General features: G+C 42.5%; 1 protein-coding gene across 5 annotated transcripts in view; it reads right to left on the minus strand.

The window, feature by feature from the left end:
* Positions 1-2297: 2297 nt before the first annotated feature.
* The window catches only part of RABGEF1 (RAB guanine nucleotide exchange factor 1), a 63162-nt gene continuing 45699 nt past the window's right edge, over positions 2298-19760 (minus strand). For all 5 annotated transcript variants that reach the window (XM_011290333.3, XM_011290331.3, XM_011290332.3 and 2 more), the window contains 5 exons: positions 16720-16801; positions 15196-15328; positions 13855-13946; positions 8513-8769; positions 2298-4603 (listed from right to left, as the gene is read on the minus strand). In XM_011290333.3, the coding sequence (XP_011288635.1) occupies positions 4205-4603; positions 8513-8769; positions 13855-13946; positions 15196-15328; positions 16720-16801 (963 nt within the window). In that variant the 3' untranslated portion in view covers positions 2298-4204. The remainder of the gene's footprint in view (positions 4604-8512; positions 8770-13854; positions 13947-15195; positions 15329-16719; positions 16802-19760) is intronic.

Here is a 19760-nt window from a genome sequence, read left to right on the forward strand (position 1 = left end):
CACCCATTTAACCCATCTCCCACCTGCTTCCTTCTGTCAATCCTCAGCTTGATCTCTATCATTAAGAGTCTCTGGTGGTTTGTTTCCCTTTCTTCTCCTCTCGGCCCCTTTCCATATGTTCATCTGTTTTGTTTCTTAAATTCCACATATGAGTGAGATTTTTAAAGTTGTATTTTCCGGGGCACCTGGGTGGCTCAGTCGGTTGAGCGTCTGACTTCGGTTCAGGTCATGATCTCGCAGTTCGTGGGTTCGAGCCCCGTGTCGGGCTCTGTGTTGACAGCTCAGAGCCTGGAGCCTGTTTCAGATTCTGTGTCTCCCTCTCTCTCTATCCCTCCCCTGCTCGCACTCTCTCTCTCTCTCAAAAATAAACATTAAAAAAAATTTTTTTTTAATTATATCCCCCCCCCTACTTTTACTAGCTATCATTTTACTGTGAAGGCTTTCCATCAACTGGGTGTCACTATAGTTCTTCCTCAAAATCGGTTGGTATAATGGTAACCTCCAATATGTGTGGGTTTATCTTGAGAGACAGAGAGAAAGAGAGTGCAAGCTGGGGTGAGGGGTAGAGGAGAAAGAATCCCAAGCAAGCTCCACACCATCAGAGTGTAGCCTGACGTGGGGCTTGAACTCATAAACCACGAGATCATGACCTAAATCAAAACCAAGAGTTGGACGCTGAACAGACAGCCATCCGGGCATGTGGGTTTTTTTTTTTTAAATGACATATTTATTCAATGTTTTTCACAATTCCTCTTCATTCTATTCAGAGTGCCCCCAAACTGTCCAATGGGACACCTTCCATCTGACTCCAATGTCCTATTGAGATATACCCATTAGTCTTAAAGTACTTTCCTGCTTTCAGACCAAAAAGATACTTTTCACTAATTTTTTAACTTACCTAGCTGTAGATCCAGCCTTTTCTCCACGGAACATGCTGGATAAAGGGTGAGTGACGCTTGTTCCCACTCCCCAACTGGCCAAGATGCGGCTGTCAGCCAGCAAGCCATCAAATGCGCTATCATGTCTTGGTCCAATGCCCCATGCATGCATACCCAGCTGTGACCGTTCCTGAGGGGCTACAGTGGTCACAGAGTGGAAGCGGTAAGACCAAGATCTCATCCAGGAGGGTGGTGGGAGGCAGGACTATGCATGAACCAAGGCTCTAAGCCGCACTGTGCATGCTCCATTGTCCCCTCAGACTTCACTCAAAAACATGAATCCAAAGAGAGCATTATTAAGAATATCCAAGATGGCAGAGACAGAACATTAAAGCCCAAGCGCAGGGAACTTCTGAGCACAGGTCCGAGTATGTCTTCTGTTTCTCAATTTTGTATTTTTTCCCATATAAATCCTAAAAGCTCTTGCTGTTTGATTTATAGGTTTCTATAGTGAACACAATTTTCCCATCGTATTTGCTAACTGGACAGTTATGAGATATAGAAATATCATTTTGTACTGTTGCTTTTGATGGCCACTTCTCATGTCCTATCTCACCATTTTAGTGAAATGTAATGTTTCCATATCAGTTCTCTTGGGCTTTCTAAGTAGAAAAAAGCACCTATACATAGCTATCACTTGAGCACTTAGCACTGCTAGGTACTGTTGTATGTCATCTAATCCCCAGAAGCCCTTGAAGCTGGCATGATCGTCACACCCAATTCACAGATTGGGTATGTGAAAGAGCAGAGACTTGCCCAAGGCCAAAGAACTAATATCTACGTGTTAGCCAAAATTTCAAAGCCAACCGCAAGCCTCAACCACGAGGCTAGAACATTTCTACATAGGTTAGGTTAAGCCCCCTTCATTTCTGTTTGAAGACTGAGTACCTGGGGTAAAACTTTCAGAAAAGCGCTAATGGCAGTGACAGCAAACATCTTTCTCTTGTTCTTGATTTTAACTGGAATGTCTCCAATGCTTCATTTTTAAGTATGATACTGACGGTTGTGGCTTAAAACGGAAACCTTTGCAACATGAGGATATTAGTAATGTAGCTTTTCCTAAAATAAAGAACTAAAACTCAATCTAGCTGAAAGAGGGATGGATCATGAGACCCTGTTAATATGGGTTTCCGTTCCAAAGGTTTATTCCAATCACGTTTATAGTACATAAAATAGCGATACTCTCTTGTTGAGAAGACAGAAAATGTGGCCACAGTGTTGATGCCAACTTGAGAGAAATATAAGCCTCTACCTAAGGCAAGATTTCCTATCTACAGAATTCAACTAATATGAGACACGTACAAAGAAATCAATTCGACAGCTTCCCTTAAAGATATGCAAGAAATCAAAAGAAGACAGTTTTTGTGGGAGGCTGATATGCACATTTTATTTAACAAACATAATGTACAAGACTAAAAGAACTGTATATATTCCCAGGAGAATTCAGAGTGTGTATACCTGGATTAGCACCTAGAAAGTACATAGAAAAGAACAACGGAAAAGGGGGAAAGCTTTCTACAAAAATCACTTGGGCTCGGGTTTCTAAGTGCAGATTCTCACTGGCATCGGATAGTAACTCCTTGCACTCCACATGAGCTCAGTGATCGGCTGACTCGGTTAACTGCTTCACGCCTTTAGCGCTTTGTGACAACAGGTATGTCAACCTCATGGCTCTTACGGGGAAATTTAAGTAAAGGATACAAAGTTTTATACTCACCCTAGTTTTATTCCAAAATTACTGCACTACAAATCTGTGTGGTACACTGTTAGGAAGATACTGAGATACTGCTTGTGTCATGTGACCTTGTTTCAGAACGATGCCCTGGAATTATGCACAATTTCACAGCTACGCTGATAATCTATAGAAATCACTGACTGGAAGGAGGATCATACGTGGCGTATTTAGGTTATGAAGGGTTCCATTAGGATTAAAACGGTTCCACACTGCCAGTGGCTGTAAAGCCTCAGTATCAGTTGACCGCACTGTGCATTTAATACAATATTCTTTGGTTATATCATATTAACCACAAGGAGGACAGCTTCCTTGTCTACACAATAGATTAGTGGTTCTCAACTGAGGGCGAATTTGCGCCCACTCCACCCTGGAAACATTTGGTGATGTCTGGAGGAGATTTTTCACGACTGTGCGGGTTGCCACTAGTGTCTAGTGGGTATCGAGGCCAGGAATACTGCTAAACGTCCTGTAATGCACAGGGAAGCCCTCATAACAAAAAGTCCTCAGGCCCCAAATGTCAGTAGCACTGAGGTGGAGAAACCCTGAAAGAGGTTTATATGACATGCGTCTGGGTTGCCCATAGAGTCAAAGGTCTGCTGCAGACGGAGGCAGAAAGAAGGGTGCTACAGCTCTGAGGAATTCCCCATCGGCTCTCGCCAGTGGAGGCCCGTTCACTCCTGTCTTCTGATCTAGACCCAGGACCAGCTCCTTTACGAAGACCTCTATAAATACCTCCTGAATGAGTGGAGGATGACGGTGCAAGAGGCATGGTTCAAAGTCTTCAAATGACTATCTTGAACAGTAACTTTATACGACCTAAAAATTATTCTGAACCTCAATGGTGTCACAGTCCCTGACTGATTATACATAACCTCAAAGTTAGGCTAACAAATTGTTAAAGGTGGAGTCAATATTTTAAGGGCAGTATGTCTAACGTTTCTAGATTCATTTAAGTGGGGCAAACCAAATAAAATGGTGTTAAAGGCAAACATTCAACATACTTCATTTTAAACTAAAAAAATTAACGCATGAAACGCCATGCACAGCAGACACCATTCCTTTTTTTTTTTTTTACATATTTACAATTTTACATATTTACTTATCAATATATCTTCTATCTTTACAATTATAAAATTATTTCAAACTGTAGAAGAGTGGTACCATACATTTTGTAGCATTCATTTGTTTTATCCTTTAAAGGCAATTATTTACCCAAATCCAAACCACAGTGAATGCCACAGAGGAAGCACGTAGGAAAATTATGGACAAAAAATAGATTTAGACAAAACTTTCACATAAGACTTAAATGAATCTATTTCAGTAACTCAAATAAATAGTATTTTATTATTTACTAAGCTTCCCCTGCCAGGAAAAACAAAACAAAACAAACAGAACAATCCCCACAAACTGTACCTTTAAAAACGCTCTGGCATTTATAAGCATTAAGTTATAGTCTAGATCCCAATCATGGACTGTAGTAAGGGCTAGCTACAATTTAGGCTCAAATAAATACTACCCATGTAAATATTTATCATCCTGCATAAACTTGAGGTTGCAATGGTGGAGGAAGTTTATCATTTTCAACATTTTCAGAGTCAATAGCTGCTAAAGATTGATTCGGGGGCTTAATTTCGAGTGGATATTTCTCAACAATGTCTTGAACCTCTTTTGCAATTCCATCTGTCCACTCTATGAGGTCTTTTTCAAGTTTCTTGGCTTCACTCATGATCCTTTCTTGTCGTTCATTCAACTGAGACAGAAGATCCAAGTTCTTATACATTTGCTTAACCCCTAAGCAAGCATCAGGAGACCAATTCTCAGATTCTTGCTTCCTGGGAGAAGTCTGGCCGGACATGTATCGATCAAAATCTTCCTGACTTAAATTCAAAGACTGAGCATCTAACTTCTCAATGAAAGCCACAGCACAGCACTAGAAAAAAACCAGAAGGTTATTTACTATAGCCATAAGGGGAAAGGTACAAATATTCAAATACATCTTTTTAAATCCTTTTATTATGGTGAATTTAAAACAATCAAAAGTAGGATGGGGAGCCTGGGTGGCTTGGTCGGTTAAGCGTCCGACTTTGGCTCAGGTCATGATCTCACGGCCCGTGAGTTCGAGCCCCGCGTCGGGCTCTGTGCTGACCGCTCAGAGCCTGGAGCCTGTTTCAGAGTCTGTGTCTCCCTCTCTCTCTGCCCCTCCCCTGTTCATGCTCTGTCTCTCTCTGTCTCAAAAATAAATAAACGTTTAAAAAAAAAAAAAAAAGGTAGGAAAAAACAGGTAATGACCCACCATGGACTTCAGCTTCAAAAATTACCAACTCAGAGCACTTGGGTGGCTCAGTCGCTTGAGCCTCAACTTTAGCTCAGGTCATGAGCTCAGCCCTACATTGGGCTCCCTGCTGTCAGTGCAGAGCCTGCTTCAGATCCTCTGTACCTCTCTCTCTGCCCCTTCCCTGCTTGCACTCTTTCAAAAATAAATAACCAAACAAAACAAAATTAACAACTCACAGCAAATCTGTTTCTTTCTTTCTCTTTCTTTCTTTCTTTTCCTCCCTCCCTCCCTCCCTCCCACCCTCCCTCCCTCCCTCCCTCCCTCCCTTCCTTCCTTTTTATTGACTCATTTATTTTGAGGCAGAGAGAGTGTGAGCACACCTGAGCAGGGGAGAGGCAGAAAGAGAGAGAATCTTAAGCAGGCTCCATGCCCAGCACAGAGCCCGATGTGGGGCTTGACCTCACAACCATGAGATCATGACCTGAGCCAAAATTGAGAGCTGGATGCTTACCTGAGCCACCCAGGCGTCCCAATCATGTTTCCTTATACTCCCACCCGAAATAATACATTTCTTCCTAAGGAAAAAAAAAAAAAGTTGCATTGCAAACTCCCATTGAGTCTGTGAGAAATTCAGTCCTCTCCTTGGGTTGTTCAAAGGTCTAGGGGTCTTATACAGAGTGAAATGTCGGGGGAGGCACCTTCAGTGTTTGTTCCACACTGGTTACAGAGTTTCCCGTGGACAAAAACTGAATGATTCCTCAAACTAGGAGACTCTCTGCTTCCCTGCCATGTTGCAGGGAAGAGGAACCACTGTTGGGACTGGGAGCTCTAGGGCCAAGTGACTGGGGAACATATCCCATAAAGCCATTCCCCTTTGAGGTCTTGCCAGCCCCACAATGCTCACTCAGGGCCTGGCCAGCTACTGGGCACATCAGCAGGTACTGGAGTGGCACACAGACCTCTGGTCCTCTAAGGACCTGTGGTCCTTTAACATCAAGTGGCTGAAAGAACAGGCTTTGAAATCAAGCAACCTGAGTTGTCACCTCCGTCATATGTTAGCCAGGAGTTTTTGTGAGCCTGGGGAAAGTTACCTACTGTCTCTGGGGTTCCTGTATCTGTAAAACGGGAAATACCACCCAGATTTATTGTGAGAATGAAGCAATCCAGCACATGTAATGTGCTTAGCTCACAGCTCGGCAGTAAGAAATGAACAAACGGGAGCAATTATTAGTACAGAAATCCTTGGGCAAATGCTCAGTGAAACAGACATCTGTTGGCTATACTTTCTCATATTGATTTAATTTTTTTACAAAGAAAACGAATTTTCACATTTTCTTAAAAAACTATTTTCACAAGAAAGACATGCAATATAAACAGAGGGAAACAGGCAGCTCTCAGAATTTCTTCTGAGAACTCATTCCCAGGATCCAACATTATTACACATAAAAAAGGGAATCATCTTTTTGAGGAATATTTAGCAAATCTACTACAACGGACTCATCTGACAAGAATGGGCCCATCTGACCCTGCCACACAGGTGCCCACGGTGTCCGTGGATGTGCTGCAGTCCCTGGAGAGAGGAGGAATCTAAGAGGATTCTAACATTCCTGGCATGGATGGATGCTATTGCCCCAAGTGGAAACAGTGTATATAAGAAAGGAGAAAACCATTTGGTGGGGAAGTAGGTTTAGTTTTGAAAAAATTAAATCTGAGGCCCAATAAATAGCCAGAAGTGGAGCTCAGCAGGAGGGCAAACAGGTGACGTGTGTGTCATCACTGTGCAGATGACAGCAGAGCTGCGACCAGAGCAGACAGCCTAGGGAGAGAGATGCATAGAGGACAGCACCCCACGGAAAAACCCAACTTGAGAAGACACAAAGCTCACAAAGAGACAAGTAAGGAGTGGAACTCTGAAATCCAAAGGCAGGAAGTTCTAGAACAAAGGAGTTACCAAGAATGTTAAAGAAGTAAGATGAAGGCTGACAGTTTTCATGGGATTTGACTTCTGCCGGAGCAGTTTCACTGGAGCAGAGGGATCAGAAGCCGGACTCTGAATCAGCAAGAGGACGGAGACATAAGGTGCTAACAGGGCTGTAGGTCAAGGTGCTGGGAAGCTGCAGGGAAAAGGTGAGCCAGCAGCCTCCACTGTTGACCACCAGGACGACCCTCAGACACCTCCCAGCCCTGCTCATTTCTCTACTACCAGCCACGTCTCCATCTTCATAATTCTCAGGGATTTTCCACACTCTCTCATGTTCTCTAGATAAAGAACTAAATCCAAAAGGCTCTTCCTGGCAGTCAAGTGCATGTTTTCACTTATGTTAAGAAATGCTTACTTCAGCTAAACTTTTGGGGGAGTATAGTTTAAACCACCATGTGTCTGGGAGGATGAAAAATACTGCAAATAATGGAACAAGCATCATTTTGAGAAAGGGCATTCCCAGGATGGGCTAAATGGGTGATGGGTATTAAGGAGTGCACTCGGATGAGCACTGGGTGTTGTATGTGATGAATCACTGAATTCTACATCTAAAACTAATATTACGGTGTATGTTAACTAACTGGAATTTCATAAGAGCTTGAAAAAAGAAAAAGAGCATTCCCAACTCCCTGCAAACCACATCCCCAGATGCTGCAACAACAGTAGTGAGCAGCTGAATGCCATGGCTGAGGGTGAGGTTAACCGGGGCAGGTCCAGGTTTTGAAGCACTGGAAATTTATACACTTTTGGGAACCCACTTAAAGGAAAACAAAATACAGAATCAGGCACAAAAGTGAATACATATTTAGCATTTAAAAATAAATCACAACAACTTTCTGGAAGCTTGGGAGATTCAAGCCTTGTCTTTTTAGTTTCAAATGTCTTTTTAGACAATTTACTAGAAATGCTGCCTTATGTAACCTGGTTTCCTCTCCCTATTACCCTGTACAACTTCCTACCCAGGAAAGAAGGCACATAAGGTATTCTGAGGCTCAAATCCGTTAGTAAATCTAGTCTAAAGCAAACAAACAAAAGTTAAGTGGTCAGTAAAAGGAAGTATTCAGCCTTACAACTTAGATACACGTATTTTAATGCCATCTTGCCTAGAATCAAGTAGCACGGTTAACAACAGTTGAAAATCATTTCATGTCCTCTAAACTGACCCTTGCCTAAAATCTCAGGATTCAGTTCTAAGAGATCATTTACAGAAATAAAGCAAAAAATAATTCTTAAGTCTTTCAATAAAGAAATCAAAGTCCATGATCTGATTTATTCATGGTTGAAACAACCCAACTAAGTGAATGGCCCTTTTAACCAGGACCTGGGCAAGTGATGGCCAACAGCAACAGACACTCCTCCACGTGACTATCGTGTTTCCTGTAAGAGGATCACAATCTCTGGTCAAGTACTGAGAGGTGCGGTGTTTGCCCGGCCCAGTCATGTGTGCTATGTGACACCAAGCAAGCATCTTTAGCTTTACTGATTCCTCAACTCACGGGCAGTAAACTGTCACAGGCCTGTGAGTGATGTGTCACATCCCTAAAATGGTTCCTCTCTGTAACTCCAGGAAGTCAAATCCTTACCAGATTGGTGAAATAGTAGCCATCCTCTCCAGTCATCAATCGGCTTGGGTTGCAGAAGCGGGTGATATACTGGATATTGGACTGAAGGCGTGGGGGGTTGCCCTTCAAAACAATGTAGATGAGAGTGGGTAAAAAGTCATCGGCTGACGCTGGCTCGTTCTTGGTGATCTTAATGGCATTGAAGATGTGCTTGCTACACTTGGTGATGCAGGCCAACTTATCTCGAGGTACACGCTTAGAATCCATTTCAATGATATCTATAAAGCAGAAAAGACACTGCTTCCAATGAGAAAATGATTACAAAAAAGAAGTATTAGAATAATCATTTTTTAATCTATCAAATTACAGAGGTTAACCCTTTCTCCACCAGGTAACTTAGTATATAAAAAACTTTGACCACAGAAACTGTAAACACTAGCTCATCACTACAGAATGTGTAACCAGGCACAGAACCACAGACCAGGCATTATATGCATTATTTCTGTGCTCCACAAGCCTATTTCTTTTCCATCCTCAGATTGTACAATGGATACTACTTGTAGGAAGGGAACTGAGGTTCAGAGAAGTTCCACAATTTGCCCAAAATTATATAGACAGCCAGTGACAGAGGGCAGATTCAAGTCTGATTCTCTAACGCATGCCTTTAACCACAATGGTGAACTGCTTATGAGCTCCTTGGAAAATTAAGAGCGTTTTTCCTGCTTCTGTTCCTCTAATACACTGTAAAAGTCAGTTTAGGAAGCCTACTGCTTTTTAGAAAGGTGGGTACTATACAAAGCACCACTGTATTGGATATAAAAATACAGCTGCTAAAATCTATCACACGTATAGTCCATAGCGGCCAGTCCCCACGGCATATAAATCTCCAGCAGCTACAAACACCTACAGCACTTTTATGACATTTATAACCTACTAGTTAGCACAGGGGATAAAGCAAGGGTATACATTTACTCTCATTCATTTCCCTCAGAGAAAAATTACTTCACTGCCCCAAACTACCACTGAGTGGTGGGCTCTTGCAAATGGACACCCTGTGCCACAAAGACCGGGAGGTGGGGAGGAGTTCAGCACCACTAGAACAACAGAAGAGGAAGGAGGGAGTGCGCCTCTGGATAGGCGTTTCTGCCTGCCATCTGGAGCAACGTGAAAGAAAGAGAGCTGAGGCAGGTTAATTTGAAAGCACTTTCTGGTCAACAGCAGGAACAAAAGTTTCTGATTTAGGTGGGGTGATGGCGCATGTCACAGTTCTTTCTGCTCCCAGCTCTCATCCCGGAGGTCGGTTACTGGGAGGAATCCTCACGGACCACCAGCCATGGAAGACTAACGTATGGGACAGAAACACCCGACAGCGCAGAGGCTGTATTTTAACTTCCCAATGCTTCTAGTCCCTGTACATACATGTCTATTGTATGCTTTTGCTTATTTTATGGTTTAGTTCCTTTACTCTTTTAATGATGGGTTGTAATTATTGTTACTATGTCTCAAACTATTTTCTTTTTCTATTTGAGTAGAATGTATGTAAAAAAGATCTGGGGCAGGGGGGTGGCTGGGTGGCTCAGTTAGTTAAGCGTCTGACTTTGGCTCCACGATTTGTGGGTTTGAGCCCTGCATCAGGCTTTGTGCTGACAGCTCAGAGCCTGGAGCCTGCTTCAGATTCTGTGTTTCCCCCTCTCTCTCTCTGCTCCTCCCCCCTCCTCTCTCTCAAGAAAAAACATTAAGAAAAAAAAATTTTAAGACTTTTTAAAAACTGTTTTTACTACTGTTTTTATCCTGTTTAGCTTTCTACCTTTATTGTTGGCCTTTATTTTTTATTTTAAACCTTTCTCTCATTTTAAACCACTCTCTCATTATTTATTAAGTTTTGTTTAAAAAAAGTTTTAAAGTTTATTTCTGGGGGGGGAGGGAGGGAGGGAGGGAGGGAGAGAGAGAGAGAGAGAGAGAGAGAGAGAATGCGTGTGCACATGAGCATGCAAACAGGGGAGGGGCAGAGAGAGGGAGACACAGAAACCGAGGTAGGTTCCTGCCTCAGAGCTGTCAGCACAGAGCCTGACACAGGGCTAGAACCGGTGAACTGTGAGATCATGACTGAGGCGAAGTCAGACACTTAGCTGACCAAGCCACCCAGGTGCTCCTATTCTTTTTTTTTTTTTTTTAATGTTTATTTATTTTTGAGAGAGAGAGAGAGACAGAGCGTGTGCGGGGGAGGAGGAGAGACAGAGGGAGATACAGAATCTGAAGTAGGCTTCAGGCTCTGAGCTGTCAGCATAGAGTCCGACGTGGGGCTCGAACCCACAAACCATGAGATCATGACCTGAGCTGAAGTTAGATGCTCTACTGACTGAGCCAAACGGGGCATCTGGCTGGCTCAGTTGGAGGAGCATGGGACTCCTGATCTTGGCGACATGAATTTGAGCCCCATGTGGGATGCAGAGATTACTTAAAACTTAAAAAAAATAAAATAAAAGTGAATTACTTTTTTTTTAAATTTTTTTTTTCAACGTTTATTTATTTTTGGGACAGAGAGAGACAGAGCATGAACAGGGGAGGGGCAGAGAGAGAGGGAGACACAGAATCGGAAACAGGCTCCAGGCTCTGAGCCATCAGCCCAGAGCCTGACGCGGGGCTCGAACTCGCGGACCGCGAGATCGTGACCTGGCTGAAGTCGGACGCTTAACCGACTGCGCCACCCAGGCGCCCCAAAAGTGAATTACTTTTTATCTGGATGCATGTGTAGCTGCCACTGCCAAGAGGGAGGGCCAAGAGTGTAAAAAGAGAAGGGAAGGGAAAAGAAAAAAAAGTAAAGAGGGAAGGGGGTATAGATTTCCGTCACACTCTTTGTCCTGCAGCAACCCCTCCTCTAGTATCCTTTAGTCTGAAGGAAGTTTTCTGGGGGGAACTCTTTTGGACAACCCCCCCCCCCCCACCATGTGTAGCTAGTTCCATGATTTGCATTGCTCTAAAGCCTAAAGGAGGAGATCCGGGAGGAAATAACAACAGGAAACTCACCACTGTATTAATTCTTCGAGCAATGATTTCCTGCCCTAATCTGTCTGCTCTTATTTACTTTCCAGAATCCTCAGATAACTGCTTTGTGTCTGCCATCCAGGGCTTTTACTTGTAGTCAGTAGGAAAGACAGGCTGAGGGTGGGTCCTCCATCTTAGCAGAAGTCTTAGATTTATCGTTCAAGAAGTTTTGTAAACAAAGTAGGCTGTAGCTCCAAGTCATGATTCCTCAACCTTGGCACTAATGAGATTTTGGACTGGATAATTTTTTTTTTTTTTGTAGGGGACTGTCCTGTCTTGCATGATGTTTAATAGCATCCGTGGCCTCCACTTCTAGATGACAGATGTCAACTGAAACGGAAAATGCCTTATTCGGTATATTTATCAACAAAACTGACAGTGCTGATTGGTAGCACCTGGGACAATGTAGAGACATTTAACTGATGTCTCCATATTTAAGACCACTGTTACAGACTGTCCTCTCTGGGACTCCTGTACTTAGGCTAACAACTTCAGATTAGGAACACAGTGATCATTAGAACCTTTGGCCCTCATAGAGGCAGAATGTATCTGTACTTGGATTGGCAAGATATGGGGGTTAAGATGAGGAAGAGTGAGAAGGCTTTTAAAATTTTATGGCCAGGGGCGCCTGGGTGGCTCAGCTGGCTGAGTGTCTGACTCTTGGTTTTGGGTCAGGTCATGATCTTATGGTTTGTGGGTTCCAACCCACATCAGGCTCTGTGCTGACAGTGTGGTGCCCTCTCTCTCTCACTTCTCCCTCCTCCTCCTCCTCCTCCTCCTCCTCCTCCTCCTCCTCCTTCTTCTTCTTCTTCTCTCTCTCTCTCTCTCTCTCTCTCTCAGAGTAAACATTAAAAAATAAAATAAAATCTTGTGGCCAAATTTCTACTACTAAAATATCTCTTCAAACTCCAACTCAGATGACTTGAGAGAAAAAAGTTTCATCTCTCAAATTCTATTAACAAACTGTTGATGTATTAAAATCCTCTTAGTTCTATTCTTAAGCAAACAATGGTCTGGCTCCTGTAGTTTCTGGTTTTATAAGGTCTATCCTATGGCATTTCAGAAAAGAGTCCCAAACATAAACTCCTTTGAAGTACTTTAAACATAAACCAATTGGTCTTGAACTTGGTAAGAGTCTTTGGGAAAAAACACAAGTACAATGTCCATATCCAGGCTTCTCACCTTCAATCTCTTATGATGTTCCCTGAGCAAAAGGTAGGAGTGGGGGTGGGCCTTGACCCAAAGGAGTCAATTCATGAAGCCTATAACACAGCCTTGCAGAAAAGCTTTGAACAACAAAGATGACAGTACTTAGCTAGGCCAGTTAGACTCTGCAAGGGGAATTACAGAAAACAATTCATTTAATAACAGGAGTTAAAATGCAGAGATATACAAAGAGAAGCAGAACCTGAAAGAGCGCAAGAATCACGTTAACAGCAGATATCCCAGTCCCCAGAGGGGCTGTGGAGCTAAGTTTCCGTGAGAGTGTGGCTTCCTTTCCTACCTTGATCATCTCTTAAGTAACCCCCTATTTCTTCCTGTAACATGAGTGAGTCTCTAATTCTTACAACCAAAGGAGCCTACCTAACGGTTTGCCTCCAACACTGCTAATAGCAGCTGAGCAACTAACTTTCTTTCCCAGCAGAATTTCACTAACAATCTCTAAATGGGCAAGTCTTTCCAGCTCTTCTTAATTGAGGAGAAGCTGGCCAAGGTTGGATGTCTTCTCTAGTAGGAGCAATTTGTTTTGGTTCTTTGCTTTTTTAAAATTTTCGTGGGCTATTTCTGCTGGGCTATTCCTATGACTAAGAAACAGAAACCTTATTAGGTGCCTGGACCTGTCCAGGATGCTGGAACCACATCAATTCAGGGCACTTCATTTACTTCTTAGACAAACCAGAAAAATAATCCAAAGCACACCTCTAACTCGCCAATTAGAGAGACATCATTTTAATACGTAACTTCAGCTCGGGGAGTACCTTGTACCACCAACTCCCTTCCTCCCTCTAAAATTATTTTGAATATACAAATGCCACTGAGTTTTAAGAAATTAGCCTTAGCTGCATTTGACCTTGGTTTAGTTCAATGCCCAAGAAATAAGAGACCCTGGTCACAGAAAATAAAGGGGAAATGTAGTTTACCTGCTAATGTGAATGCTTCAAATTTATAAAACTAGCACTCCTGCAAAACGCTTTTCCCACATTCCAATATACCTTTGGCAATATACCTTACTGTCTGGCTGCTCACTGACTTAAGTACGGATTTATGTTAACTTCAAGGAGAAACACCCAGATAAGAAAGCTCTCAGTTTCACTGACCTGTGATTGCTTTCACCACCATATCAGATACTTCGGAAATTTCTTCATTAACAGGGACGCAAAGCATCTGAGGTGTAACCCAGTGCAGGGCTCTACAAAGAGGGAAAGACAGTAAAAATCCCAAGAATAGACTGCAGCCATTTGTCTTGTCATGTCCTTCAGTTAAGGGGAAATATGGGACACCACTGACTAATGAGGCCATTGTAGGCCCAAGCATATCGCTGCTGAACATATTAGGGGCTGAGCTGAAGTAACTAGAATCCTTAAATGAGGCTTCTCTTCGGCACTTATCACAAGGAAAGCAGAAGACAACTTTACTGGTTGAAATGAGATTATACTGAGGCTGAAGAGATATTTGAGGATAAAGATCTGAGAAGAATCTGCTACTTCCTCTCTCTTCACTGTCCATCACCCTTAATGTCCACTTAGGCTCTGCCTTCAACTTATGAGACTGAGTAAGAGGTCAACAAGTGTGTGTCGCCCTAGTCTGAATCACTGAATTTCCTGGTCACACCCTAGCTTCCCAGCAGAGACTCTGCTGCTGACCCTCACCGGTTGTCTGACAAATGCTCTCACCCTGCATGTCAGTCCAAAGCCCATCTAGCTCCTTCTGGCTCCATCTGTCACCTTCCCAATACCAAGTCCTCACTTCTGGGGTGACGCTACCAAGAACAGATCTACCAATTACCAGCCCACTGTCTGGGAACACCGTTTGGGTTCCTAGCCCCCCTCCTCCAGAAACACCTGTGCACAACCAATCTCAGACCTATTCCCACATTTAGATGGCCTATTTCCTAAGTGTTTCACTGCCACCAGAATAGAGCCCTGGGGGAATAGAGCCCACTCTACTGCCCACGGAAGATTAAGCACTTTGGGAAGTGTTATCAACCCAGTGCTAGGGGGAGGATGTGATTGGAGGAACAGCTAAATAAGGAGCACCACTGGTTGGGGGGGGGGGGGGGTAATGACACCTTAATATGGGTATGTCCAGCTTAACTTCCTGCCTCACAAGACAGGACAAAGCAATGAGAAGTAATGAAATTTCCACCTGTTCCTTGGAAGTTTTGGAGATTTTGAAACAATCTCAAACACCGGATCTGCTTCTCATCTAAAGCTGCTGGAGTCAGAAGGATAAGCAAGAAGGTGATTTCAGGCCTTTCCTCCTAGCAATTTACCATATTCCTGGTCTTTCTACACCACAAAGAAGCTCAGTGCTAAGGATGGCAGGTCCCTTTGCTGTTATTTGTTCTCAAGGTTTGAAATGCAAGTGCTCTGTTCTCCCACAACGTGTTCTTCCCATGGTAGGTAGTAAACACAAGACAAAGCAAAACAACCAACTACCGGATCCTCTTTTGAATAGCGAGATCTTTCTTCTCATCATCGGTAGTTTCTGGACAGAACACATACTTATAGAGACGAGTCATGATGTACTTTTCGATCTGATCCATTATCTTCTCAACTTTTTCCGGAGGCACTGAAATATCCAAATGGACATAAAAGCTCAAGAGAGGGATGGACAGTTTAAATTAAGAATATGTTTTCATAGTTTTTCTGACATAGCAGAAAACTAATTTACTAGTTAATACATTAAATATACCCAGAAACAAAAGTACAAGATGTTACATTAAAAAATATCCTTTAGGGGCGCCTGGGTGCCTCAGTCGGTTAAGTGTCTGACTTTAGCTCAGGTCATGATCTCACAGTTTGTGAGTACGAGCCCCACGTCAGGCGCTGTGCTGACGGCACAGAGCCTGGAGCCTGCTTCAGATTCTGTGTGTCTGTCTCTTTGCCCCTCCCCCACTCATGCTCTGTCTCTCTCTCTCTCTCAAGAATAAATAAATATTTAAAAAAATCTTTTTAAATAAAAAAATAAAAAATACCCTTTAAAACCTTAACCTCAATTTTTGGGACTGCCTCTCACACAACTGCCAGTTCTAACCTAAGCTGCTTGGCGGGACCTAATAGGTTGCATGCCTTGCCAAGTGGGAAGACCTCAGCATGGCTCCCACCCTATTGCTACATTAGAAAAGCACTTGAAACTCCAAAAACAGAACGACAGCAACCCACTCTTCCATTTTTTCTGAGGTTTACTATAAAACCTTGGAGATTTGGAGGTGTACAGGTGGGGCTTATTTCTCATTTATACATGTATGCTAAGTATATCCTAAAACCCAACATCAATGGAAGTCAAATTCAAGAAAATCTTGAAAACCCTACAGCTCTAAGTCCCTGATTCTCAATTTTTATTCCACCCCCACCCATCTGAGGAGTACATAATCATGAAAAATGACTCACCATAATGGTGATTCCAAGATGGGGGTTTCATTTAGAAGCCTCCTAAATGGGTTTTAATCGACTCTGCCCCTACCCCTAGTGGAATTATTTTTTATTTTTTTAATTTTTTTTTTCAACGTTTATTTATTTTGGGGACAGAGAGAGACAGAGCATGAACGGGGGAGGGGCAGAGAGAGAGGGAGACACAGAACCGGAAACAGGCTCCAGGCTCTGAGCCATCAGCCCAGAGCCTGACGCGGGGCTCGAACTCTCCGACCGCGAGATCGTGACCTGGCTGAAGTCGGACGCTTAACCGACTGCGCCACCCAGGCGCCCCCCTAGTGGAATTATTAAACAGTGTTCAATAAATTACCCAACTGCTGTGATTACTTTGGAATGATACACATGGTGGTATTGAAAGGCACTCTAAGGACAAGACCAGCTACCAGGATGTCAGTAGAGTCATCTATAGGACAGAATTGGCAAACCAGCCAGGCCATCAGAGAAACAGAGAAAGTTCTAAAAGACTCAAAGGTTAGACTCTGTACAACTGACCAGCAATCCCTTAATGGCTGGCTACCAAAGTATTACCTTTTCCACGAGTCTGCATTCTTTCAGTCACATTCTGGTAAAAATCCTGAGTAAACTCTGACTGTTCCTCAATGCTTAAATCCTGAAAAAAAGGGACAAAGAGGTTGCTTGGTAGCTGAAGAAAGATCACGCATAAAGCTCTAAATTTTATAAAGTTTCCAAAATCCACTCCTTAATTGGTGCTAATCTCAAAAGTACCTACCAGTTATATAACCCTGTAGAAAAGAAAAGTCTGTCCTGTAATGTTATTTACAACACCCCATGACCTCTTATTTCTTTTGATGTATATATGTATTCCTACATGGGTATAATGCATATTTTGATAATTTACACACTTATGTGCATTTCTATTTATCTGATCTACTTAATCATTTTTGGTGGCTTTCTCACATCCCATTATATTAAATGATGTATTTAACCAGTCTCTACCACTGTGCATTTGGGTTCCTCTCTTTTTTTTTCACTATTATGTACAATTGTGTGGACTGTTTCTCTTGGGTCATTTCTTTGTGATACATTTTCAAGAGTAACATTAACAGTTCAATAAATATGAACAACTTTGTATCTGTAAGTATCTACTGCTAGATTGCAATCCTCAGAAACTCCCAATGCAGAGTCATTAGCCATGTATGTGTATTTATTTCTCCAGGGCCCCTACAATAATGGTCTTCGTAATTTTTATTTGGGTTTACTCATTATGTGGTATAATATGTATACTTATTCCCTACTTTCTTTTCAAGAATAAAGTCTACATAAAATATAAACACAGTTCAGGGAGCCCAGGTGGCTCATGAGTTCATGAGTTCAAGCCCTGCATCGGGCTCTGTACTGACAGCTCAGAGCCTGGAGCCTGCTTCGGGTTCTGTGTCTCCCTCTCTCTGCCCCTCCCCTGCTCGAACTCTGTGTGTCCCTCTCTCTCTCAAAAAGAAATAAACATTAAAAAATATAAACACAGTTTAGCACAGTTAACTAGAAGATGATAGGGATGCTTGGGTGGCTCAGTTGGTTAAGGGTCCAACTTTGACTCAGGTCATGATCTCATAGTTCATGGGTTCGAGTCCTGTGTCGGCTCTGCTTACAGCTCAGAGCCTGGAGCCTGCTTAGGATTCTGTGTCTCCCTCTCTCTCTGCCCTTACCCCTCTTGCACTCTGTCTTTCTCTCTTTCTCTCTCTCTCTCAAAATAAATAAATAAACACTTAAAAACAACTAGAAGATGATAGGAAGAAACACAAAACATGGAGAGAAACAGAATACAGAGGCAGGAACAACAGAAAAATGTAGTCCTTAAAGATAGAGAAATTAGTCCAGTCAGTCCAGTTTAGTCTCTAACTAAACTTTCTAGCAATCATCACCAAGACAAAAATAGTCACATAATTGGGTGTTCAAAATATAAATGCAAATGAACCCTTCAGGTGAAATTCTGACACCAAACCCAGAAATTTCTCTCAAGGGTTCTCCTAAAGACTCACTGTAGAAGGGCATGATCATGGCCCAGGACAAATTCCACAGGACCGTTTTTCACAGCCTGCCTCTATGCAGGCCAATGACAGCATGCAGGCAAGGGCCCATAAGGCCTTGGTGAAAGCATGCAGACCCGGTCACTCTGGCTTAAATCCCGAAAGACGCTTTAGGGTCCAGATCGTGTCGTTCTGCCTTTTACAATGTCCCTCCCACGTATCCTTTCCTGGTTTGGGTCTCAGCAACCCTCCCCTCGAGTATAGCTGCTCTCCCCAACTTTGACGTTTCTCACTTTTCAATCTATCCTGCACCCCACAGTCCAACTGATCATCTGAGATTCAGATCTGAGCACAGAATGAGATTAATCAGCGTCATACTTCCAATGGTTGTCCATCAGATGAATGCTGAAGCCTGCACTCAGAATCACCACCCCTTCCTCCTTCCCGCTTACCCTGCCAGGTTACCCAATTGTTCTGAGGTCTGCTTTTGGCTATTCCACCTCTCCAACACTATAAAGTTACTCTCTGTCTGCATTACTTTGATTCCTCTCCAGTCTTCCAACAGCTGTCCGAGGAAGGCTCTGTTCATACCTTACTTCTAAGAGCAGTCTTTCATTCCCTTCGTCCAAACAGCCTTGTGGGCCTCACAGCACTCACAGTGCACCTGCTGCTTTCTTAACTAGGTATTTACAGAAAAGTCCTTCGGTTGAATTAAAATCGATCCTTCGTCTAAGCTAGAACTTGGTACTAAGTAAACTTTAGACGTTTTGAAATGTTGCTTTCATTTGTATTTACCACAATTTTCCAGTGCTGCCTTCCATTCTACCTTTTATTTTACGTTACACAGCTTTTAAAAAGTTAATACCACTAAACCTTCTACCTGATCCTTAAGAACAATATTTAAGAGTTCAATTGCAGCTTGAAAACTGTTTTAAATTTCTCCACAGAAATAAGTATCTCTCCAGCACAAATAAATATCCTAATCGACTTCACTAATTTACTTCTAAGTTTTTTCATATTTAACTCTTATTTGGCCGAAATGTAAGGTGCAAGTATGAAATATGGACCATAAGTAATCTATATATAAACTTCCCTTTGTCAGTAGCAGGTAGTAAGTAAAAAGCAACACTGCTCCCTCTGTTCCCCCAGTTGCTCCTGAGAAACCGAATTTATTTCTGGAATCCCTGGTTTATTTCACTGTCCTATATTTTAATTTTTTAATTAAAATCTCACCTAGTTGTGATGTCTTTCATTTTAGGATATATTTTGAAGTCTGCTAGATTTAGAAACCTCTCCTACCAAATTCTTGTTCCCAAACCCACCACACAAAAAGATTATATATTTGCTTTTTTTTTCTAGAATAAATATAACATTGTAATTTAAATTTTTCTTACCTAGATCCAAGATACTATCTTTAGTCTTTTATTTTTTAAATGTTTGTTTACTTTGTGAGAGAGAGACAGACAGAGAGAGAGAGAGAGAGAGAGAGAGGGAAAGAGGGAGGGAGAGAGAATCTCAAGCAGGCTTAGCATTATCGGTGCAGAGCCTGACATGGGACTTGACCTTACGACCATGAGATAATGA

The sequence above is a fragment of the Felis catus genome, chromosome E3 (genome assembly GCF_018350175.1).
Source record: "Felis catus isolate Fca126 chromosome E3, F.catus_Fca126_mat1.0, whole genome shotgun sequence".
Lineage (NCBI taxonomy): Eukaryota > Metazoa > Chordata > Mammalia > Carnivora > Felidae > Felis > Felis catus.